The following is a 25,625-nucleotide window of genomic DNA, read 5'->3' on the forward strand; positions in this document are numbered from 1 at the left end:
ATATATATATTTACTATATACAAAGTTTGAAATTACATTTATTAGATTTTTTTAAAAACTGAACCTATATGAAACATTAAAAAATGAAAAAAACATTTTTGGACCATTTATTTGATGTCAGAGTTGTAGAGAGTGTTTTACATATCAATACTTTGATTTTTACAAAATTCTCGAGTATTGCCATCACCACTTTGCAGAAAAGGAACATGAAGCTCATAGAGGTTAAGAAATTTGCCCAAGGTTATGTCGCTAGCAAACCTGTACTAACACATTTGTCTGGCCAGGCGCAGTGGTTCATGCCTGTAATTCTAGCACTCTGGGAGGATGAGGCAGTGGATTGCCTGAGCTCACAGGTGTAAGACCAGCCTGAGCCAGAGTGAGACCTCGTCTTTAAAAATAGCTGGGCACTGTGGTGGATGCCTATAGTCCCAGCTCCTAGGGAGGCTGAGGCAAGAGAATCGCTTAAGCCCAAGAGATTGTTGTTGCTTTGAGTTGTGATGCCACAGAACTCTACTGAGGGCGACAAAGTAAGACTCTGTCTCAAAAAAAACAAACAACTACATTTGTCTCTGTCTGAATTGAAATACACCATACGTCTACCTATTTAAAGTTTATGTGGCAAATTATACACACTTTAGAACAGTGATTTTTAACCAGTGTGCTGCGAAAATTTTAAAAACCATTAATTAAATTATTTTTGAAAGTTTAAAGGAGAGTAAGTATATTCTTTTCTTTGATGAACATAATTTAAATGTGCTACGAAGTTTAACTATAGGTTTAGGTGTGCTGTGAAATAAAAAAGGTTGAAAAACACTGCTTTAGAACAAACAACAAATTCCAACAATTCGCCTAAGAATGAAGTTACATTGACTGACAATCCTTCAAAACTAGTTGGAAAATAATCTCATAACAGAAGTTCATGTTTCTGATAAATAACACATTCATGAGTTGTTTGTTGTAAAGTTTTCTCTATCTGAAGTTTCTATCTATCCATCTATCTAATCTTAAGAATGAGAAGAAAAAACAGGCTGATTATCAAGGGTGTCCAACCCACAGCCCATTAGGTCCACATGGATTGTCTGAGAATTTTTTTGCTTATCTTTGGTGGTGGATATCATGAAAATTATGCATGGACCTTTTTCTTGCTCATCAGCTTTCATTAGTGTCTGTGTATTTAACGTGTTGCTTAAGACAACTCTTATTCCAACATGGCACAGAGAAACCAAAAGGTTGGCCACCCATGAACCACCTAACCCATTGTAGTATCTCCCAGGCAGTCTAAATAACTTCTCACTCTGACAATACTTGTGGTGTATGTACCCAACTGTGATGCCTAACCTACAAATATAGTTATTCTGGAAATTGTTCTTTCCTTCAGAAGCTGGGTTTTTAATCCTTGAAAATGCAGTTATAGAGCAGAAATGGTTTATAATGGCTCAAATTTCACCTCATGAAAATTGTCCCAGATAAATAGGTGAAACACAGTCTGTGAAAAAAGTATCTTTACCATATGTTTCAGATGACATAATTTAAAATTCTCATGGATTAAGAAAATACATCATTGGCTATAATATTACAATTATTTATAATCTAACTTTTGAAAATGCAATTGATACAGTGCTATCTTCCAACAAACTGTGATAATTAAAGTTATTAGGCTATATTTTAAAATATTTTTTAATAGCCCAAATCTAGACTTAAGTCCAGTGCAGTTATATATATAGAAGACTATACCAAGTATTTTGGGAACTCAAGATAAACAAAATAAAACTCATGTACATAAAATGGCATAGGATATGTGTTTAGAAAAAACAAACAAATGGCTTGAGGATATTAGGGGAGGGTGTGTGGACGATCACCCATTTAACTTACTTAGACTTGGAGGAACACAGGATTTTAACAAGTAGAGATGAAAGCAGATGTGAGAGATGTAGGAAAGTTAACAAAGAAAGAACATGCTGGACATGATAAATGACTAAGAAGTTGAAAAAAAACTTTACAATAATTTCAAAATTTTAAGTCAAGATAATTCAGGACTAGAGCAGCATTAAGAGAGATGGGAATGGCAGAAAGAACAATTTGAACATGAATTTGAAATACCAGCTAGAAATGACGGAATTTTTGTCTGGAAATGAAGAATTGTAACTTGGGAGAAAGGCTAGAGCCAAAGATTGATTCAGGAGTCCTGTTCACAGAAGTAATCAATGCTGGTTTTTAAAACCAAGTAAAACAACCAGGGGGGAAAAGTAGAATGGTAAATAAAAAGTCCAATGATAGAAATCTTGAAAAATAAAAATTGCTAAGGAAGAAGAAGAAAAAAAAGAAGTTACCAATGGAAAGAAATATGAGAAAAACAGGTGAGCTCAGTATGAGGTTTTCCGGAGGAATGAGGAAAACTGATCATGAATTTCAAATGTTTAAGAGAGGTTAAAAAGGTTGTGTTTTGAAAATATCACTAGATTTGTCAATGAGAACATTACTGGATACATCTCAGAATACTATTAACAGTTTAGGAGAATTTAAAGAAAGTGGAGGATGAATGAATCAATGAAAAGGAACAAAATTAATTCCCCTGATCTACACTTAAGTACAGGTTTATTCTTTTCTGTAACAAAAAAAAAAAAAAAAAAAGAGAGAGCAATTTTTTGGTACCTGCATCTGACTTCTTTATTCAATTTAAAATAAGAAATATGCAAAAGGAAAATTTTAGTTAAGATAATACCTTTAGAAGTTCCATCACTTCCAGCCGGGGAGCATACTGGCTGTGGAGACCTCAAAGGAAAAGATGTAGCATTCCTCATTGTTGAAGAAGAATCTCCATCCTAAGAATAGAGTATAAAATTTATACCTTGAATAATGAGAGAGGGTTTATAGAAATCTTAAAGAGAACCAATAAAAGACATAAATTACTGACAGGTAAAGTGTTGGAATTCAAAAGCATAATTCTTCTGCACTTTCCTGTTTTCTTCTTGGTATATCTTAGAAGAATTGAAATTGTATCCAAAAGAATCAACAGCCTAAGCATGGCAATGAATAAGAAAATTGGTATTACTTAGTATGCTCCATTTTTGTTTGCTATTTTCTACAAAAGGAGCTATGAATACCCTACAAAAATGTAAAAGTCTTGAGGACAGAATCCACTGTCATCTGTGCTAATGTCAAATACATGCAGCTAACATAAAAATACAACAATATCAATAACAAGACAAATTTCCAGAATGTGGAATATTTTAGTAACATCAAAGGAACATTAAATTCAAGGGAAAAAAAATAACTTTGTACAAGCCGTAAAGGGAAAAAGAGCCAACTACTAATATATAAAGGTTTATTATTTAGGAAATATTTTGGCATGAGTAATATTCATTTAAAATTGAAATTACATTTCTATTTAAGAATTTACGCCTCTAAACCAGAGGTCAGCCAACTTCTTCTATAGAGAGACAGCTGAATATTTTTTGGCTTTGTGGGCCATATACAGTCTTTGTCACATATTGTTTTTGTATTTTTTTAAGTTAACTCTCAAAAATGTAAAAACTATTCTTATTTCGTGGGTCAGGCCACTGGCCATGGTTTACCAGTCTAGACTAAATTCTGTGGATACAAGAACCATGTTGTCATAGCTAGATTTTTGGTACCTAGTATAAACTTTGCTGTATGGAGATATCATTTAAATTTTAGAAAGGAAATACTAGGTTGTATGATAAATATTAGAACTACTTTATTACCTTAATGATAACTAATATATTACATACGTCACTACTTAGCCTGTGCACCATGTGTAGGTGGTAGTCGTCACTTGAGCCATGTCTAGGATTATCAGCATGATGATTAGCTGAATTGCCAGACAACGGACCAGAAACTTTATTATCATGTATGTTTCTCAAACCACCTGCAACAATGGGACTTGATACCGATGCTGAAATTAATAAGAATAAAAAGTTCATAAAAATACTGTTATAACCCTTAGAGAACAGTTGTTCACAAGAAATATGTAAGTATACAGAAATTACAGAGAATAATAAACACTCATATACTGACTAGTCAGTTTGATCAAATCCTAACACCATGCCAGATTCAGATCTATTTTTGTAAAGAAGTAAAACATTACAGATATGGTTGAAGCTCTCCATTTACCTGTGTATTCCTCTCTATTCCTTTCCCCTTACTCCCTAGTTAACTACTATGTTGACTTTAAAGTTCACTCTACATATGCATATCCTTACACCTTTGCTATAAATGAGTATCTTCCTAAATAAAACATAGTATTATTTTTATATTATAACTTTAAACAGTTTATGTATGTATCCCTCTATAATTTACTTTTTTCAATTCAATATTATATTGAGATTTATGTATTTTTATATATACAGTTTTAAATTCATTTATTTTAAATAAATAATCACATATGTTCTGCTGTATAATGTACACCATCCATTCTTTTGGATCCATTTGGATATTTACAGTGCTTAAAATTTTTGCTGTTAAAAATAGTATTGCATAAAAAATAAAAATAAAAAATAAAAAGATATAGAACATATGAAAACATAAAAAAAAAGATAAAAAATAGTATTGCAATGTATGTTTTTATACCTGACTTTTATTTTTTTTTATAAAAGTGTAAGAATTCTAGGTGTCAATATCTAAGACTTAGGTATTGTTAGATATGGTCATTTTAAAACTTTATTAAATATTAATAAACAGCTGTCAAAATTACTTATACATATATCATCAGCTATATATGGTGGCTCACACCTGTAATCCTGGCACTTTGGGTGCCTGAGGTGGTAAGATCCCTTGAGGCTGGGAGTTCAAGACCTGCCTGGACAACATAGTAAGACCCCTATCTTGAAAAAAATTTTCAAAATTGGGCGGCGCCTGTAGCTCAGTTGGTAAGGCGCCGGCCCCATATACGGAGGGTGGTGGGTTCAAACCCAGCCCCGGCTGAACTGCAACCAAAAAACAGCTGGGCGTTGTGGTGGGCGCCTGTAGTCCCAGCTACTTGGGAGGCTGAGGCAAGAGAATCGCTTAAGCCCAGGAGTTGGAGGTTGCTGTGAGCTGTGTGATGCCATGGCACTCTACCGAGGGCCATAAAGTGAGACTCGGTCTCTACAAAAAAAAAAAAAATTTTTTTCAAAATTAGCTGGGCATGGTGGTGTTTAAGTTCAAGGCTGCAGTAAGATATGATCATAACACTGTACTGCAACCTGTGCAGTAGAGTGACAGATCCTGTGTTTCTTGAAAATGAAAAAAAAAAAAAAAAAAAAAAAGGGCTTGGTCACATACATAGAGGCTGGCAGGTATAGACCAGCACAGGCTTGCTAAACAACAACTCCAACAAAAAATTAGCTAGACGCTGTGGTGGGTGCCTGTAGTGCCAGCTACTTGGGAGGCCAAGACAAGAGAATCACTTAAGTCCAAGAGTTTGAGGTTGCTGTGAGCTGTGAAACCACAGCACTACCCACGGCAACAGCTTGAGACTCTTGTCTCAAAAAGATTACTTATAACCGCTTATTATGGGTGTATAAAATGTAATTAATTTCATTATAATGTTATATACAGTAACATGGAATACTATTATTAATTTTAATATCTTGTCTGTAGCCTCTCTTGAATTTTTTGTGATGACAATTATATCACCGGAAAATGACATTTTGTTTCTTCTGTACCGATAGTTAAATATACAATTTTAAATGCTTCTTATATTCTTACTTTCCTGCGTTTGCTAGGACACTGACTGCAAACCAAGTGAAAGTGATTACAGGCCTTCATATCTTATCCTTGATTTGAAGAGAAATGCTCTGAATATTTTAAATAGCATTTACCAGGATGCCAACCTACTCTTACTCTGCAAAAAGTTTTAAAAACTATGAAAGAAAATATGAATGTTCAATTTTTTGAACACTCTTTTGTTAGCTATTAAGAGGCTCAAATGACCCCACTCATCTGAATTATATTATCTACTACTAATCAATCTGTGTGGGTCACTATGAAAAGTTTTGAGACAGACTGTGTTATGGTCCATTATTTCACTTCCAAGAAACATAGTTGACAGCAACCTTTCTGATTCACCCTGCAAGTTTTAACTTGCTGGGTTTACTGGTGTTCCTGAGAGGGCTTCATTTGTTTTTGTTTGCACAAATTTTATATTTCTTGAATTTTTAGGTATCTCAAAATTTTTGTAATGAGACACATATATTTCTGATACACATCCAATTTTGTCACATAGATTGATAATACTGCTATTTTTCATTCCTTAATACTCATCTAGAAATTTTGTTTCTGTGTTCATACATGGTGATTGGTCCATAATTTTTCCTTTCTCATACTTTCCTCACTTTGCCCGATTTTGGTATCCAGAATGTTATACGACTTTATGAGTTGGGAAAGTACTGACATTTTTCTTTTTTCTGCAATATTTTAAGATTAGAATAACTCTTCATTGAATGTTTAGTTGAACTTCTTAAAAAAGAGTATGTTTTTTATCCCTTCCTTTTCAAAAGAGGTAGACTTTGAATTGAGTGAAGTATAAGAACATTAAATTGATATTGGCAAACTGCTCTCTAAAATATTGTATCGATTTATGTCCCATTGAAGACTGTGAAATGTTTAACAATCTGATAGGTACAAAATGTTACATTTTAATCAAAAGTCTTTAACTCTGAGCCAAGTTGACCATAATTTCATGTATTTATTAAACCTTTCTGTATCTGATTGGCTGTTCTTTTCCAGTAAATTGCCTATTTACTTCTTTAGTCCATTTGTGTCTTATTCTTAATCTGTATGAGATCATGGAATATTAAAAAAACAAATATGCTGTATTAACAAAAAATGTTGCAAATGTTCTCGCTCATATTTATTTTTTACATGTTTGTATAATTTCCAGTCTCTTCTTTTATATAGAAATTCATAATTCATCTATTTTTTCCCATTTCTACAATGTAGGTTTTCAGTTTGCTTAGAAACAAGGCCTTCTCAAATCTAAGATTACCAAAAACCTATCCATATTTTCTTTTTTTTTTTTTTGTAGAGACAGAGTCTCACTACTTTATGGCCCTCAGTAGAGTGCCTTGGCATCAAACAGCTCACAGCAACCTCCAACTCCTGGGCTTAAGTGATCCTCCTGCCTCAGCCTCCGGAGTAGCTGGGATTACAGGCGCCCGCCACAACGCCCGGCTATTTTTTGGTTGCAGTTTGGCCGGGGCGGGTTTGAACCCGTCACCCTCGGTATATGGGGCCGGCGCCTTACCGACTGAGCCACAGGCGCCGCCCTATCCATATTTTCTTATAATTTAAAAAACTCATTCAAAAACTTATCTAGAACATATTTTCTCTATGTGATCCAAAAATCCAACTAAAATTTCAAAATGTCTTATCACCATAATTTAATGAAACAACCCATCCTTATCTATATACCAATTTTAAAATGTCATCATTGGAATGAATGATAGGACTTAAAAATATCATTTTCCAGTGAACAAAGTAAGGACTAATAAAATAAGAATCACTGGATGCTAAACCATTTAGATAGAGGATTGATGGGAAATAAGGTAAGTGCATGATCTCAAAGTATCACCTCACAGATTACTTAGTAGCTGCATATGAAAAACATACGCACTTTTACAATAAAGAGATCAGATAGTCACCAGTTAAACACCACTAAAAATGGGACAATTGTCATTATGTGCTTTCAGATATGATGCAATATAAAGGACACATCATTATTTATGTAGTATTCCTGTCAAAAATATAAGTAGAAATTAATAAAATCCTTAAAGATAATTTTCAGTTGATGGGAAACATAGGAGACAAATGAATAAATTAAATAGCACTATAAGAAAGCAGTAAAGTCTAGAATATGAAATTTCCTACAATGAAAAGTGGCACCAAACTCTTCAAAAATCATTATTTGTGCCATGAGGGTAAAAACACACACAGGATTGTTTTAGATTAACAGAGACACAAGAGATGCAAAAATCAAATGTAGTATGTGAGAAACCAGACTAGATCATGTTTAAAAAAAAATGTTAAAAACATATTTACAACTGGTGAAAATGGAATATAGACTAGATAGATGGCAGAAGTGTTTTTAATTTTTTTAGAGGTATCACAGTTGGTGTTTATATACGAGAATCTTCTTCTAAGCAGATGTATTGAAGGGCAAAGTGTCATGATGACTATTGGAAAGGTGGCTCATCCTAATCTTAAAAGTGAACGTTTTTATAATATAAAATCGAAAAAAATGTTTTAAATGTTAGCCTTCTCATACTCTAAATGTCTTATTCTGGATTGTTTTCTGTCCCATTGACCTAGCCACTTATTCCTTATCAGAATAAAAAAAAATTTTTTTTTAATGCACACATTTTTAGGGTAAATGTGATAATTTAATATATTCATATAATTTATAAAGATCAAATCAGTATAACTCAGATATCCACCACCTTAACTGTCTTTCATTTATACTATAAACATCTGAATTATTCTCTTCTACCTGTTTAGAAGTATGTATATAATAGATAACTGTAAACTATGGTTACTTTAGCAAGCTATCAAACTCTAAATGGATCTTATTTCTTCTATCAAAGGGTATATTTATACCTATTAATCAATCTCCCTTTTATTGCCCCTCCTCTCGAGTCTTCCTAGCCTCTGGAAGGCCTCCACCACCAATCTATTCTCTGTCTTCATAAGATCCACTCCAACATGAGAGTGAGAACATGTGATATTTGCCTTTCTGTGCCTGACATATTTTACTTAACATAATGATCCCCAGTTTCATTTATGTTGCTGCAAATGACAGGATTTCATTTGTTTTTATAGCTGTGTAATATTCTATTGTGCAAATATACCACATTTTCTTTATTCATTTATCCAATGATGGGCACTTAGGTTGATTCCATATTTTGGCTATTGTGAGTAGTAGTATAATAAGCATGAGAGTGCAGATATCTGTGTAAAATGGTGTCAATGTAATATTTCACTGGCTAGTTTTGCAAAACTGTAAATTACATGTTTTAATAGATGACACAGATAAAAGTTTTTAAGTTACCAAGTTTACAAATGAAGAAAGTGTTAACTTCATGCATAGTAAGAATAAGAATACACATATAGAAACTAATGGCTGACAGCAAATGTTTAAAATTTGCTGTTACATATGGAAGACAAAATCAAAGAAGTTTATTTTATTATCTTTTGTACTTTCCTATGTTTTAAAAATTTCTCAAAAAAAGTTAAAATTAAAAAAGTTAAAATTAAAAAATAATTTTAAGCTAATAATCAATCAATTAATTAATTAATAGCCAACAAATATATATCAAGGCAATATAATCTTTTTTTTTTTGGTTTTTGAGACAAAGTTTTCCTCTGTCACCAAGGCTGAAATGTAATGGCACAATCACAGCTCACTGCTGCCTCAAACTCCTGTGATGAAGCAAGCCTCCTGCCTTAATCTCCCTAGTCACAGGGACTACAGGCATTTGCCATCATTCCTGGATAATTTTTTCTATTTTTTGTAGAGATGGGGGTCTCATTATTGCTCAGGCTGGTGTCAAACTTATGACCTCAAGCAATTCTCCCACCTTAGGCCAGCCAATATCATCTTAAAAGACATCATAATATTATTATTATGATATTAAGAACTAGTAATCAGGCTGGCGCCCGTAGCACAGTGGTTATGGCTCCAGCCACATACACCAAGGCTGGCGGGTTCCAACCTGGCTGGGGCCAAATGCAACAGAAAAATAGCCAAGTGTTGTGGCGGGTGCCTATAGTCCCAGCTAATGGGAGGCTGAGGCAAGAGAATTACCCAGGAGTTTGAGGTTGCTGTGAGCTATGAAGCCATAGCACTTTACTGAGGGCAACATAGTGAGACTCTGTCTCAAACAAAAAAAAAAAAAAAGGAACTAGTAATCAACTGAGAACTAGGAATCCAATCCAGACATCTCTACATCAAAAATGATTAATATTCTTCTACTGTACTGTAACCATGTTATAGTAAATTTTTCACAGTAAAACCATCCTTTGGTACCCTTGGTATCTGTGGGGTATACCTTCCAGAGAGACATACCGAAATCTCTAGATGATTAAGTCCCTGATATAACATAGTGTAGTATTCACATATAATCTATGCATATCCTTCTATATACAGTACTTTAAATCATCTCTAGATAACTTTCAATACCTAACATAGTATAAATGCCACATAAATAGCAGTTATACTGTAGAGAATAATGACAAGAAAAAAGTCTGTGTATATTCAGGACAGACCCAGTTTTTTTTTTCCTGAATACCTTCAGTCTGCAGATGATTAAGTTCACAACTTGTAACCCATGGATATAGAGGGCCAACTATATCCACTTTACCAATTAAAACATAACTTTTTGGCTTAGTGCCCCTGGAAGAGAAGTTCTATTTTAAAATATTCTTAATTTCATAATTAAATGTACATAGTTTATAATAACTGAATACAAAGGGCCAAAATGCCATTGTTCCTTTTACCTCCTAAATGATAAATATAACATGTTTTTAATTATTTAAGCCCTATCTTTTAAAAAGTTTACTGACAAATCAGTATACAGCACAGTTTTAGTTTGTGTTTTTTAAAATTATTTTAAAAAAATAAATGTTTAACTAATAAGCAATTCCTTAGCCAATAAGGCATTCCCAGTAAAGTAACAAACAACTTTCTCACCTTGCTGCATCTGTGGATGTGTTGTATAACTCGAAGGATGGGAATATGGCATGTATCCTGCAGGGCTTTGAGGGGCATATGGACTAGGCACTGGGCTATTTTGTTGTGGCATAAATCTGTTCCCAGAGCTTGGCTGTGGTGGCACAAACCGGCTAAAATCCAAATAAAGAATATCAGGAAATGAAATAAACATGTTCTTCCTTGAGATTTCACTGTCATAAAATTCTCTAACTCATATATATCATAAAATCTATGCAAACAAAAATGTGTACAAAATAGACAAATAACATACAAAAATTATTCACAATTCATAGTCTGAAAGTTATAGTAGGCAGTGTGTAAAAAATTGAAGTAATTCATTTACTTTAGTTACGCTAAGTACCAATCTGTTTACGATATATAAAGACATGTTCTTTATAATGAATTCTACTCTATAAATAGTCTTATTTTTCCACAACGTATCAGTTATTTTAACACATTCTTTTGTCTCTATGAAATTCATTTACTAAGATGACAGCTACTTCTATTAGTATGTTAGAGTATTTCCATATGCAACATTTTAAGGCAAATATTCATATGGATTACTACTTAAGACTAAGAATTTCAACCTTTAACTACATACTATTCATTATCTAAATATATGTATTATGTATTCACAAGCATATTCACCACAGAACACATATTTAATAAATGATATAAACTATATTACCTGGAGGGGCTATGTGAGATAGTGGTTTGTTGATAATTGGAAGATGCAGGACTACTGTGCATGGAATTCTGAGAAAGTTTATACTGAGACATCATCATTCCTATGCAACACACACAAACAGTAAACATTATTTTTTTCTAACAGTAAAGTATCTTTAAATGACTTAAATCATTCTTTCACAAACTTTCAAAAATTCTTTTTTTTTATTAAATGTTTTCATTTTAACGAGCAAAATACATAACACTGTAAAACTGTAAATTTCCAGTACAATGTTACCAAACATTATTTTCCATATAACTAATCAAAGACTGGACCAGAGATTGTTATTATGTTAAAATTTTACTTGCTTACTCAATATTCTGTTATTTAGCCTTAGAATTGAAAAGATTTTATAGGAGTCATCTAACCTTTGACCAAATATTACACATCTCCTTCCACAATATGGATTTTTTTATATTACATGGAACATTTTTGTACTACAGAATACTTTATCATCTATATCTCCTGTGCTTGGGAACTTAACTTTGCAAAATTATTTGTTTCATTGTGGTTTAGATCTAGATTTTAAACACTACTGTATTTACAAACCCAAAAAGTTTGAATTCCTGCTATTTTACTATAAAAATCTTTTGAAATAAAACAGAATGCATCTATTTCTTCTTTTATAACAACTCTTTGCCACATAGTAGGAACTATTAACTGATTATGTGATTATTGAATAAAAACATAAGAAAAGTTTTCAGACTCTCACATTTCTTTTCAAGCCAGATATTGTTCCTCAATTGTTTACAAATGTCATTTTGATATATAGGAGATACAGAAAATTTCAGCTATTCAGATGTTTTAAAATTAAGAGATAATATCTATGATTATCCCTGAATTTTGTTATGATTTCTCTAGCCAATCTCTTTCTGGGAACTGTAAGCCTCAAGTTATATTTCCAAATTTCACTTCCTGCTGTTAGGATAAAAAGTGCCTTTCACCAGAAACGTTAAAACACTACAAAAGTATTTTATATTTGCTAGGAATACTACAAAAGGAATTGTGGCTCTAAAGTCAGTGTTTGAAATTAGAGCTCAATATCATGTCTGAGTTTACCACTTACAGTGCATTCTCTTATGTATGTAGTATAACTTTCAATATCTGAACTTTCTTTTCCAACTCAAACTTAGCACAATATTGCTTTGTCCCACAGCTCAATAATTTAATTACTATAATTACTGTTGCTGAATTTTTATTTTTGGAAAGTAAGCAACATTCCATGAAATGGGAATTAAAAAAATCCCCCCTGTGGACTTTACCTAACAAATGCAATCAATGTAACCTGGTTCTTTGTACCTTCAATGAATCCCCAACAACAACAACAACAACAGAAAATTTCCCCCTGAATTAGCAGTCATCACTGGAATAAGCAAGAATTACTAGTTTGAAAGCAATAGCTTTCTACAAAAAAGGAGTAAATAAATTTCTAATAGCCTTTTCTCATTAGCTCTAAGTTCCAAAGAACTACGATTAAAGTGATTTGCATATTAGCTGTTCTCTGTCAGTGTGACTCATATTTACTTATACTTAGCACACAGTTAAAAATCACCTTTTTATGTTTCAAAACCAAATTATCAATAGAAAATGCTTTCATATAATCATAATTTGCAAATAATTAATTTTAAATGTTATTTTTTGTTTTTATAAAATAGGAGATGTAGAGATTAAATAACAAAATGACATCAAATGTATAATACAAAATATGTGACTAAACTGTGAACATTCAAAAAGTTTTTAGTAGAGTGATTTGCTACCCAAATTAGTCAAAAATATAAGTCACTAAAGTATTACAAAGATTAATAACCTTGGAAGATTTCCTTTATCCAATATTTTATTTACTCATATCCCCCTATATTAAGATACTGCTATCAGTCTTTCTTACGATCAACTATCTCTCCATACTTTCTTTCAATTCCAACATTCTTCTGGAAATCATTTATAACTCAACTCTCCATTCACCATTCCTATCTGTCTCCTACTATTGCAATCCTGCTTATTAGTTCTGGTGAAGACACCACCTTGCCCTGTATACTTGTCTTCAACTTGCTGAAAGTTAAGTTGGGCAGAGGCATTCCCATAGTTTGCATTTGGGGGAATGGATATTAATATGCAATTGCTTTAAAAACACACATACATAAAATTAACAAAACAATACTATTTTTTAAAAAAAACTTCCACACTAGGAAACAGAATAGGGAGCTTCATAGAGGTGTTACCAATAAAGTAAGCTAAAATTAATTTGGCAGAATTCTTAAATACAGTTAATCAAACCTTCCTGAGTAGTCAAAACTATTTTTTTTCCCTCCTTATTTTTACTTTGAAAGCCAAGCAAGCACAATGTACTCCTTGACTACATAAAAATTATATGCTCTGGATATAAAACTTCTATGATTTTTATAATACTCATTATAAATTGATTCCTTTAATAACATAGATTATAAAACATTTTTTCTGTTGCTAAGGGAATAGGAATGTTAAATTAATTACTACATAATCATGAATATGATTACAATTGGTACTAATACCTGCAATAATTATTTATACATGTATTGTATGCTCAAAAGCTTTCAAAGTACAACAAAATAGCCATAGTTAACCACTTCATTAAATTGTTCTAATTTTCATAGAGCAGACACACACCACATGTATTTATCAGTATAGTAGGTCTACTTCCTTAAGTTGACTACCTCTGTATGGCATCTCACTTATTACAGTCCTTTACGTGGTCAACTTAGTCTCTACTGTATTTTTCATTTGACTAACCAAAGACTACCTTCAAATCAATTCTATGATTTTCTAAAACAAAATTTCTAAAGCTCTTAGAGTAAACTATTACATTCTAAGATACTTAGCAAAATACATTAAAAGCTTAGAATAAGTCCTAAGGAATTTAGTTATATATTTAACTCCAAGAATATTATCTATTTGGTTTCCTGCTTGCTTTCGGTGTGATTCAAAGAATAAACAAGGCATTCCTGACGATAGGCTAGCTTGTTAAAGAAGACAACTGGATCGAATAATGGTAAAATATGTTCTGATATGGGAAACACAAAAAATGTACTAAAAAATTCAATTATTAAGAACCTCACCACTTTGTACGTATCTGTTCTGCATGCTTTTCTCCCTGAAAACATTAGGACTCCTTGCCAGGACGGCCTGCAACAAGACTGGTATGTCGCCTTCTGGATCATCACTGCCAAGATTATCTTTCAACTCTCTGTCATTGAATAAATAAATACCAAAAATTAAAATCATGATTTATTAAGAAGTCTTGTGGTATACAAATAAATCACATAGGTATGACAATGTGACGACAATGGTATGGATTTTTTTCTTCAATCCCTGAAGAAAGAGAATTATCTAAAAATAAGAGTTCTTTTTTCTTTTAGATAAGGAAAAAAAAGCTCAAAATACTGTTTTATTGCATTAAGAATTAAGAATGCTCAAATTAGTTTTAAAATAGAAAATAAGTAGAGTCTAAAGTACTCAAAATAATGAAAGAGCAGATAAGTGATAATTATACAAAGAAGTCGCTATTTGGGCTTGGAATATATAGTATTTTGTTATCTGAATATGAGTGAGTCTAACGTTCTGTGAATGTCCTCCAAATAAAATACTGTTGGCATATTGATTAAGACAAAACCCAGAGGTTATGTAATTTTTTTCCATTGTCCACTGTTTCCTCAAATAAAGTCATTAAGGAGGAAAAAAATCAACAAGTGACTTAATATAGTAGCAATTTTCTTTTTTTTTTTTTTTTTTTGTAGAGACAGAGTCTCACTTTATGGCCCTTGGTAGAGTGCCGTGGCCTCACACAGCTCACAGCAACCTCCAACTCCTGGGCTTAAGGCGATTCTCTTGCCTCAGCCTCCCGAGTAGCTGGGACTACAGGCACCCGCCACAACGCCCGGCTATTTTTTGGTTGCAGTTTGGCTGGGGCCGGGTTTGAACCCGCCACCCTCGGTATATGGGGCCGGCGTCTTACCGACTGAGCCACAGGTGCTGCCCTATAGTAGCAATTTTCAACTCACAACTATGAAAGGTGATAAGAAAATTAAATATAGACAGTGATTTTAATTATACATTGTACATGTTACTATTCTACTGATTAGATCTAATAATAAAGACCTATAAAGATGGGGCGGCGCCTGTGGCTCAAGGAGTAGGGCACCGGTCCCATATGCCAGAGGTGGCGGGTTCAAACCTAGCCCTGGCCAAAATCCAAAAAAAAAAAAAAAAGATGTTATCCATGATTCTGAGAGCAATCTTAAAGGAGTGCTCATAAAATAAATCCTAATGTATATGTGCTATTTCTCTTACCTCTTTAAGTATTTGGCAAAAAACTGCTGAATAAATATGTACAAGCAAAAGAAATGATACAATATTTAAACAATGTTGTATTTTTAGAGTGATAAAATATTACACATTTCTTTGAGCTTGAACAATTATTTCTCAGGTTTTCAATCAGAAAACCACATTTATTAAGTGTATCACTTTAGAATCATATCATTACCTTTAAAAGCTACTGCATCTTGGCTGGGCATGTAATCCTAGCACCCTGGGAGGCCAAGGCAGGTGGAATTTCTAAGCATATGAGTTTGAGACCAGCCTGAGCAAGAGTAAGACCCTTGTCTCTACTAAAAACAGAAAAACTAGCCAGGCATAGTGGCACGTGGCTGTAGTCCCAGCTACTCAGGAGCATAAGGCAAAAGGATCACCTGAGTCTAAGAGTTTGAGGTTGCTGTGAGCTATGATGCCATACCACTCTACCTAAGGTGACAGAGTGAAACTCTGTCTCAAAAAGAAAAAAGGTACTGCATCTAATGGCAGACACCTCTCCACTGTAATGTGCTTTATCCTCATTCCTCTAAATAATGAATCTTTAAATTAAAAAATGAAAAAAAACCTAAAGAATGCAAGGATACATATGCACTATTGATTAACAGTGAAATTTTACTTTTTACACATTTAAGTATTCAGGTTATAAATATATATTCCTTTTTTACTAAAAAATAAATTTTAAAAAGTATATTCATATGCAAAAAGTTTGTAAATATGCTATGAAATATAGGTCAATTTTATTTTTAAAAGTTTATTGTGTGAAAATATATACCTATATTCAGATGGTACAGTAAATTCTAGGAAAAATTAGTCCCAAATTCTATAGCAGCCTTTCATAAAGTTTCCTGAATTCATATACTTCTCATGAAAAGCATGTTAGTCTGTTCTAAATAAAGCTAGCAGCATAGTTCATGTTGTCTGGAAATTTTAACTATTCTAGCAATACCACAAAAAAGGGATATAGTTTCATGAGCAATTTAAGATCTCTGCAGCACACCTGACAAATCCTGAGATCATTTTAAAAGAGCTGAGAATATCTATGGAGATAAGAGTTACACAGTTCAGAATTAAATTATCTCACTATAACTATGGTCTATTTTAACCTTGTTAATCACTTAGCACACTTAGATACTGATGTATTAAATTTTTTTTTTTAATTAAAAAGGAAAACTAGGAATAGTTCATTCTCTTACTAAGATCAAACTTTTCACTTTAGTACTTACATGTGATCTGTTGATACCTGGTTGAGGCTATGGACAAGCTGTGAAACCAAACTGTCATCCCTACAGGCCAAAAGGCAGTTCACCTCTTCTGCTATTCGTGCATTAAAAAGAAGGCTCTTTGTAGTCGTAGCAGGTAAAGGAGATGGAAGAGGCAGCTGGTTCAGGACTATTTGGAATAAAAGCACATTATTAGAAATTGGGTGACAATATGAAGTCTTTTTAGTGCTTACATATATTTTGGTATTGAAAATAAATTATAAATATCAGTGTAACAAATTATTAAAAGGCATTCATCCTCTCCCTACCAATGCTCAACATACTTCACAAAACCCCCCAAATTTGACTAGGACCATCATAGATTATCCTACTCCTTAAGACCAAAATTCAGCTCCTTCACGTCTGCTTTTCATTTCTTAAATTTTTGTCAACAAAAGACTAGCCAAAAGGGAAAGACTAAAATCTTAATAACTTCCAAGGTTGCAATTTCATCAATTTACTCTTGCTTAGAAGATTTATAACAATCACTAACAAAATAACAATACCTTGACTCTTTGTAAGACAGCTTAAGTATATACAAAAATAAATAGCTCACTTTAGCAGGAGACCTTTCATAGAATAAGATACTGTAAGAAGAATACCCAAATATTTTTGTAAATAATAGATTCCTGAATAGTTCTCTTCTCTGCATTCTATTCTAACAGCAAACAAAAGAACATAAATGTTTTACAGTAGTTTTAAATTCAGCTATTTAAAGTCTCTTTACCTAATGCATTTATCTAAGAAAGCTAGCTAAAATGTCAGGTATCTTTGTTTTGTTTGGGTTTAATTTCTAACCACTTACATAGTATAATTATCATGCTACTCAGCCTTAGTAATAATGGGTTTCTCATTAATGAAAACACAGAAAAATTATTATTTACTAAATAGGGATTACTGGAAAGACAAACTTTTATTTTAAGCCAGTTATCTAACAGAAATTTATTATCTTAACCTTATGACTTTAAAACAATTTTGAAAATCAAATAAAGAAATTAAATTTTTATTTTTATTTTTTAATTTTTTTTTGAGACAGAGCCTCCAGCTGTTGCCCTAGGTAGAGTGCCATGGCATCACAGCTCATAGGAACCTCTAACCTCTGGGCTTAAGCAATTCTCTTGCCTCAGCCTCCCAAGTAAGTGGGACTACAGGTGCCCACCACAACACCCGGCTATTTTTTGGTTACAGTTGTCATTGTTGTTTGGCAGGCTTGGGCTGGATTTGAGCCCACCAGCTTTGGTGTATATGTGGCTGGTGCCTTAGCTGCTTCAGCTACAGGTGCCGAACCAGAAATGAAATTTTTAAAGGGTAAGCTAAACTTAATTATCTTTCTTTTCTTTTTTTGAGAAAGGTTAAAAAGTCATTTTTAGTTGTAAATTGGGATATACCCTGGACCCCATACCATACCTCAATAGCACCTCTACTCCCCCCCACCCTTTTTTTAATCATTTGGGATTCAATGAAGGACAGACAAACTTTTATAATACAAGGTATAGCTAAAATGATGGGAAGAAAAACCAAAAAGAAATTCCTAGTAGTATATCTTACTTTGTAATCCTATTATTAGAATTTATGCCTTATCTACAACAAAGTGGTAACAAAAACTAAAACCAGTTCAAAAAGGTATCTCACCTGAGTGATGCTAATCCAACCAGCTACAGTACTTTCTTGTTAAAATATAGGCTGCTGCTATTTTACCCCCCCTAAATCCAAGTAGAATCTTTTTTTTTTGAGCAAAAACAAAACCCATAAAATAGTATTTGGGGACAGGGAACTTAAGACAAAAACATTTCTTGAAGAACCTTCTTAGCTTCTCTATTATGAAGTTCCAAATCCAGCACAATGCCAAAGTATGCCATTTCTTCACTTTCTACCCTTCCCTTTCTTATCTTTCCCCCTTAATTTTTTCAGGTACATAAGAACTAACATTGTGGGTAGATTTTTTTCACCATTATCCAAGGACTAAGAATTATAGTTACAAGTGCCTACCAAAAGAATGAATCCCTAGGGGCGGTACCTATGACTCAACAAGGAGTAGGATGCCGGCCTCGTATACCGGTGGTGGCAGGTTCAAGCCTGGCCTCGGCCAAAATTGCAAAAAACCCCCAAACAAACAAACAAAAGGATCCCTAAAAATATGTATTACAGTAAAAAATTCTCAAAAGACTGGCAATGTTCTTTAAAATTCTTTTCTTTCTTTTTGAGACAGAGTTTCACTATGTCACCCTCAGTAGAGTGCTTTGGCGTCACAGCTCACAGCAACCTCAAACTCTTGGGCTCAAGTGAGTCTCTTGCCTCAGCCTCCCAAGTAAGTGGCTGGGACCACAGGTGCCCGTCACAATGCCTGGCTCTGTCTCTCTTTCTGTTTTTTTTTTTTTGTAGAGACAGAGTCTCATTTTATGGCCCTTGGTAGAGTGCTGTGGCCTCACACAGCTCACAGCAACCTCCAACTCCTGGGCTTAAGCGATTCTCTTGCCTCAGCCTCCCAAGTAGCTGGGACTACAGGCACCCGCCACAACGCCCGGCTATTTTTTGGTTGCAGTTTGGCTGGGGCCGGGTTTGAACCCGCCACCCTCGGTATATGGGGCCAGCGCCTTACCAACTGAGCCACAGGCGCTGCCCTCTGTTTTTTTTTTTTTTTGGTTGTAGTTGTCATTGTTGTTTGGCAGGCTGGGTTCGAACCCACCAGCTCGGTGTATGTATATGGCTGGCACCCTAGCTGCTGAGCTATAGGTGCCGAGCCTTTAAATTTCTTATGTTCGGAATAAAACAGGCTGCTGAAATCTATGACGAACTCCAAAAGATTACCAAACATGACATTCAAAATAAATATCACTAAGAAGTTAGATAAATTGGGCTATTAATTTTTTTTTTCTTTGAAGGGTAGTTGTAGTATTTTTATAAAAGCTTTTCTAAGGACCTATATTAGTTCCTATACACAGACATACTTCTTCAGTTTTGATTTTTCGTAATGTTTTCTGTCATCTTCTTTAGTCTTTACTTTGTGTTTACCCCTTTATCATGTAAGACCTCTTACATGTGTTTATTTGGTTTCTACTTTTTGCCTTCACAAAATTAAAGAAGATTAAAATTTAATAACAATAAAAAATGTTTAACGATAAGGACTAGAAACAAAAACCTCATAAAGAATGAATGAAGATAAATACATTTGGAAAAGAAATCAGACGATTGCTACAACGAAATACTGAGCAATAATAATAATAATGATGCAAAAAATGTAACATTCACATTGTCAGATAAAAGTATGTCTATCATAGAATGCTTTGACTCTGAGGTTCAGTATGGACTCAACAGTTAACCATGTAAGACCTCTTATCAAACACTTCCTATTTCTTACTGGATCGGTAGGAAGAAACAGAAATTAAGGTCTTACCTATGATTATCTGGCAACACTAATTTTATTAGTTCCACATGTATGCCAATAAATCAAAGCAAACAGTGTTTGTCATTCAAAACGAAAATCTCAAAAAATGTTATTTATATTACAGAAAATTTTTCTAATAGTTTCTCTGAAAATCATTGTTAACCCATAGCACACCTTAAATTTGATAAATTAACCAAACTTACGGTCTGTGAGACTAGCAATCCCCGCAAGAGTAGTGATGGGGACATGGGGCATATCCCCATTCATCCTGAAGTTCTGGAATGGTGTTGCCTATAAAAGTACTTAGTTCAGGTGCCAGCTGTCATTACTTCCCATTTCCCAAACACTGCAACACAAAAAAACCAGACAATTATTTGTAGAAATATGCCAAGTATATTACCACTAGAAAAATGATTAATTACTATAAAAATAAAATTTAGTCTTTATTCATGTACCATACCATATATTAAGGATTGCAAAGTGCAATGAACACATTAACTCATCTGGTCCTCATAACAACCTAGATACTGTTGTTTTCTGCATTTTGCTAATGAGGAAATTAATTTATAGAGAGCTTAAAGTAACTAGTGGAGCAAGGATTATAATTCAAGCAATCTGGTTCCAAAGTAGCTTCTTAACCACTAGTCTATACTGCTAGATAGAAATATTTGATCAATCTTGATAACCACTATAATTTGTTTCTACATAACAAGTGCATTAAAATTTTAATTTCATAATACAGCTTCAACTTGCCTTTCTAACTATGTCTCTAATCATTCATTCTACATAGGCCATCCTCTCCAAACACATCCACCTTGTGTTTTCCAGTCTTATTTCCTATTTAATACATTCTCCCTACCTAGGAAGCCCATCCCTACTTTAAGTCCAAATCCTGTAATTCTTTACAATCCAGGGCAAGTCAAATGCACCTAAAAAACATCTTAACATAATCTATTCTGAACTTACCACATTTACTGTCCAATATTCTTTTGGTAAAAAATTATATAATCCTTTGTAACATCTTTCATTCTTCTATAATCACTTTATGTTTACATATGTACCTTGTCTTTCAAATTATCATTGGATGCCTCTTATAATAATCAATCATAGAATCAATACATAACCACATAAAGGGCAGAGAAAGCCATGTGTTAACATTTTTATTGCTCCCATACAAATTAATTTAAGCCAATTAATCAACTCAAAAAGAAAATTAAATAGGGCAGCGCCTGTGGCTCAGTGAGTAGGGTGCTGCCCCATATACTGAGGGTGGTAGGTTCGAACCTGCCCTGGCCAAACTGCGATAAAAAATAGCTGGGCATTGTGGTGGGTGCCTGTAGTCCCAGCTACTCAGGAGGCTGAGGCAAGAGAATTGCCTAAGTTCAAGAGCTGGAGGTTGCTGTGAGCTATGATGCTACAGCACTCTACTGAGGCTGACAAAATGAGACTTGGTCTCCAAAAAAAAAAAACAAAAAAGAAAAGAAAATTAAATAAATTCTCTTATTTATCATGAGGTAATATGCTCTCTCTATACATACATATACATATACATATACATACACACACACACAAAGACATTCTGTATATTTGCTGATTTGCTGAATACCCTGTCCCCAAATTTTTCTGATCCTAGTTTCAACTTATGGCTTATAGAACACTTAATCTTTCCTTTAATGGCACCCGTGTGTGCCTTATTTGAAGTAGATAACATTTTAATAATGTATACATTAAAGATAAGCTTTTATGAAATCACGGTATTCTACATCAACTAAGTCAAAATGCTAAACAGAAAACTGTGTTGTAATTTCCAATTTAAATCATTTAAACATTTATCTTTTTGAGTTTTTTTCTGGTCATTACTTTTAAGAGAGCCCTATTAGTATTTTGAGTTGTAAACTTCAAAATAGTCAAATAATATATGCAGAACATTAATGACTGCCTTTATTCATACACCTTAATGCAACTTTGCAAATGTGTATTTTTTTTTAGTAGAGCTATACAGGTATTTAAAATTAATAAATTTGTCTCTAAACATATTTTATTAACAAAGACATATAAGACATATGGAAAAAGACACATAAAGCACATATGTATAGTTTAACAGTTATAAAGAAATTATCCATAAAACCACCATTCAGAAGGCTAGTATCCCAGTTCTTTCTAGAGATAGTGACTATCCTGTCTTCTTGGTAATCATTTCCTCTATTTTTTTTTTTTTTTTACAGCTTAATGACCCTTATATGTACATCCTTTACTAAAAGCCACCTAAGGGAAAAAACATTACTTTTCTTGGATGAATGATAGACATAAAACTTACTAGCAGAAGCCCACTGAAAGGAAATAGTGTAGGAAAGATATAATTACTATTGGCTATCTTGTGTTTATTCTTTTGCTGCACTGAATGCTTTACTCTTTGAAATTATTAATTTGATTCTTAACATTTCTTTCTTCACTAGAGAAATTTAAAACACCCTGCATATTTAGCAGTCACATCAAGCACTTAAAATCAGTTGGAATTTTAAATGACCTAATGGAGGTCACCAAAACACAACCAATTTTTCATAAGTTTGTAAGTTCCAACTTATGCACAGTATTATAATGGAAAGAAATTATTGAATGCAAATTATTAATAGAGCATCACAAAAATACCTGGTTATTCATATATTGCGTACGACTCATTGTCATACAAGTACATTGCCACATTCAAACAAATTAAAAGGTGACTGTGTTTAATTATCTAGAGCAGTGGCTCTCAACCTTCCTAATGCCACGACCCTTTAATACAGTTCCTCATGTTGTGGTGACCCCAACCATAAAATTATTTTCATTGCTACTTCATAACTGTAATTTTGCTACTGTTATGAATTGTAATGTAAATATCTGATGTACAAGATTTATTTTCATTGTTACAAAGGGGTTGCAACCCACAGGTTGAGAACCGCTAATTTAGAGGATAAGAACCTATAAAGGCTAATATACCCTGTTTTCCCCAAAGTAAGACATCCTCCGAAAATAAGACCTACTTACAGGAAAGATAAGACGTTCCCTGAACATAAGACTTAGCGCATCTTTGGGAGCACACCTTAAAATGAGACACTGTCTTATTTTCGGGGAAACAGGGTATATACTAGATGGAGGGTTCTCCTGTGGGCTACTGGACTTTATTTGATTTCTCCAAGTCCCACATAAGGAACATGAAAAGCTAACACTAGCTTAGAATTTTCAGTGTAAAAATGGCTTACATATTTAGTTGCCACATATGAACTATATATAAGATTACTACACCTAGCCACAAGACTGTATATTCTCAGTCGTGTAACAAGGCATCTGAATACCAGATATCAACTAAAAACTGGGATTATAGTGGGATGTATGTGTGTGAAAATACTTGTTTGGTTTAACACATTTAATTAAATGTTGATAGATGATTACTGACAAATACATTTGTACCTTGTCGCTACACCTAATTCCATTAGAATCCAAGATTTTGAAGTACAGCAGAGAAATTTGATAGAAATGAACTTAGAATTTTAGCCAAAGTCATAGCCTTTAATAAATGAGTAATCTGTAGAGATGCTGCTACTTTATATTGAAAGGTGACCACAGTCCCTCAAGAAATAGTATTCCTAGAATTCTAAAAGTGAGTACAACACACCCCTAACTAGATAATGGCATTTTTGGCTCTCAATTAGATAATGTTTAGTCTGCCTGGCTCTGTGAAAATACATTGTTTTTTATTTTTTGAAACCGAAGCTGAAATGCATCCAGAAATGGCAACCAAATGGTAAAGATTTTAATGAATGTTATAGAACTGTCACTTAAGGCAGAGCTTTACAATCTATGAATGGGGCGGCGACTGTGGCTCAAAGGAGTAGGGCGCCAGCCCTATATACCAGAGGTGGTGGGTTCAAACCCAGCCCTGGCCAAAAACTGCAAAAAAAAAAAAAAAAAAAAATCTACGAATGGTGACCAATTAGTAGATTGTAAAATAAGTTTAGTAGGTTGAGATCAACACTGGAAGGGATAGAGGGAACAGAAAGAAATATAAGGGTACACTGCATGGTGCTTGTTAAATCTAGGTAAAATGTCTTTTGAATTGTGGGTCACCAGGCAAAGCATACTTTGAAAAATGCTGATTTGAAGATAAGAAAAAATGAAAAAAGCAGCCCACTTTGTAAGTGGTGATGAGAACAAAATAACACAAATAAATCACTTGACATACTATTTGGTATATAGTAAATATTCTAGAGAGCTAACAATGGTACTAAAAGATAAGGGGAAACAGGAGGAATTAGGTAAAAGAATCCCTTCGAAACAAATAATCCGTACTTCTGCAACATTATTATAAATTATTATTTGACATTCTAATATATACTTTACCATAGTATTACAAATCATAGTTTATAGTCTTGATATTGCCCATCTACAATTACTTAAATCATAAGGTAGCAGAAATAAATACCAGCAATAGAAAGAAAAATCTAACCATTGAAATATGATACTAAGAACTAAATTAAACAAAATATACTGAGTAGGAAATAATTTATAAGCTAATTAAGTATGGCTTGAGGTTTAATTAAAAGAATGCTTAATTAGGGAAAGATATTATAGTAAATTCTCAATTTAGCCCTTTATAATGAGTCTGAAGGGAATTTCTAAGCACTCATCAAAAATTTTAAAGACCTTAGTTCTTTGTTCACTTAATTTCACTACAAAATTTATGACTTCCTCATGCAAACAAAACAGTATTGGTAGAAGATATAGTAATATTAAAATTGGATGAATTTGGAATAAAAGGCACTCTCATAATCTAATGATAGATAAATTTTTCTGAAAGGCCACTTTATACTTTTTTTAAGTCAAAGTCTTAAAAAGTGTGTATAATCTTGTCTCAACAACTTTGCCTTTATCTTAAAGAGATGATCATACACATGCTCAAAAAATGTATGGAAATAGATACTGCTGCAACATTTTACTGCATTTTAGTAGTGAAAAAAATGGGAGAAAGGATTTTACTGTCTACTATGTATAAAAATGGTTACAAACACTTTAATGTACTTTCATTTAATTCTCATGACACTGAAGTACTAATATTCTGTTTTTATTTGATGAACAATCTGATGTGCAGATAGGTAAGTAATCTGTCTAAAGTCACACAGCAGGAGTCAAACACAGCCTGTCTGGCATGTGAACATTTCACGT

General features: G+C 33.3%; 1 protein-coding gene across 3 annotated transcripts in view; it reads right to left on the bottom strand.

The window, feature by feature from the left end:
• NIPBL (NIPBL cohesin loading factor) overlaps positions 1-25,625 on the bottom strand; it is a 219,487-nt gene that overhangs the window by 107,146 nt on the left and 86,716 nt on the right. For all 3 annotated transcript variants that reach the window (XM_053592103.1, XM_053592093.1, XM_053592111.1), the window contains exons 2-8: positions 20,627-20,769; positions 17,003-17,168; positions 14,528-14,655; positions 11,397-11,496; positions 10,688-10,839; positions 3,753-3,916; positions 2,723-2,822 (exon numbers count right to left, since the gene is read on the bottom strand). In XM_053592103.1, the coding sequence (XP_053448078.1) occupies positions 2,723-2,822; positions 3,753-3,916; positions 10,688-10,839; positions 11,397-11,496; positions 14,528-14,655; positions 17,003-17,168; positions 20,627-20,690 (874 nt within the window). In that variant the 5' untranslated portion in view covers positions 20,691-20,769. The remainder of the gene's footprint in view (positions 1-2,722; positions 2,823-3,752; positions 3,917-10,687; positions 10,840-11,396; positions 11,497-14,527; positions 14,656-17,002; positions 17,169-20,626; positions 20,770-25,625) is intronic.

Source organism: Nycticebus coucang, chromosome 1 (genome assembly GCF_027406575.1).
Source record: "Nycticebus coucang isolate mNycCou1 chromosome 1, mNycCou1.pri, whole genome shotgun sequence".
Taxonomy (NCBI): domain Eukaryota; kingdom Metazoa; phylum Chordata; class Mammalia; order Primates; family Lorisidae; genus Nycticebus; species Nycticebus coucang.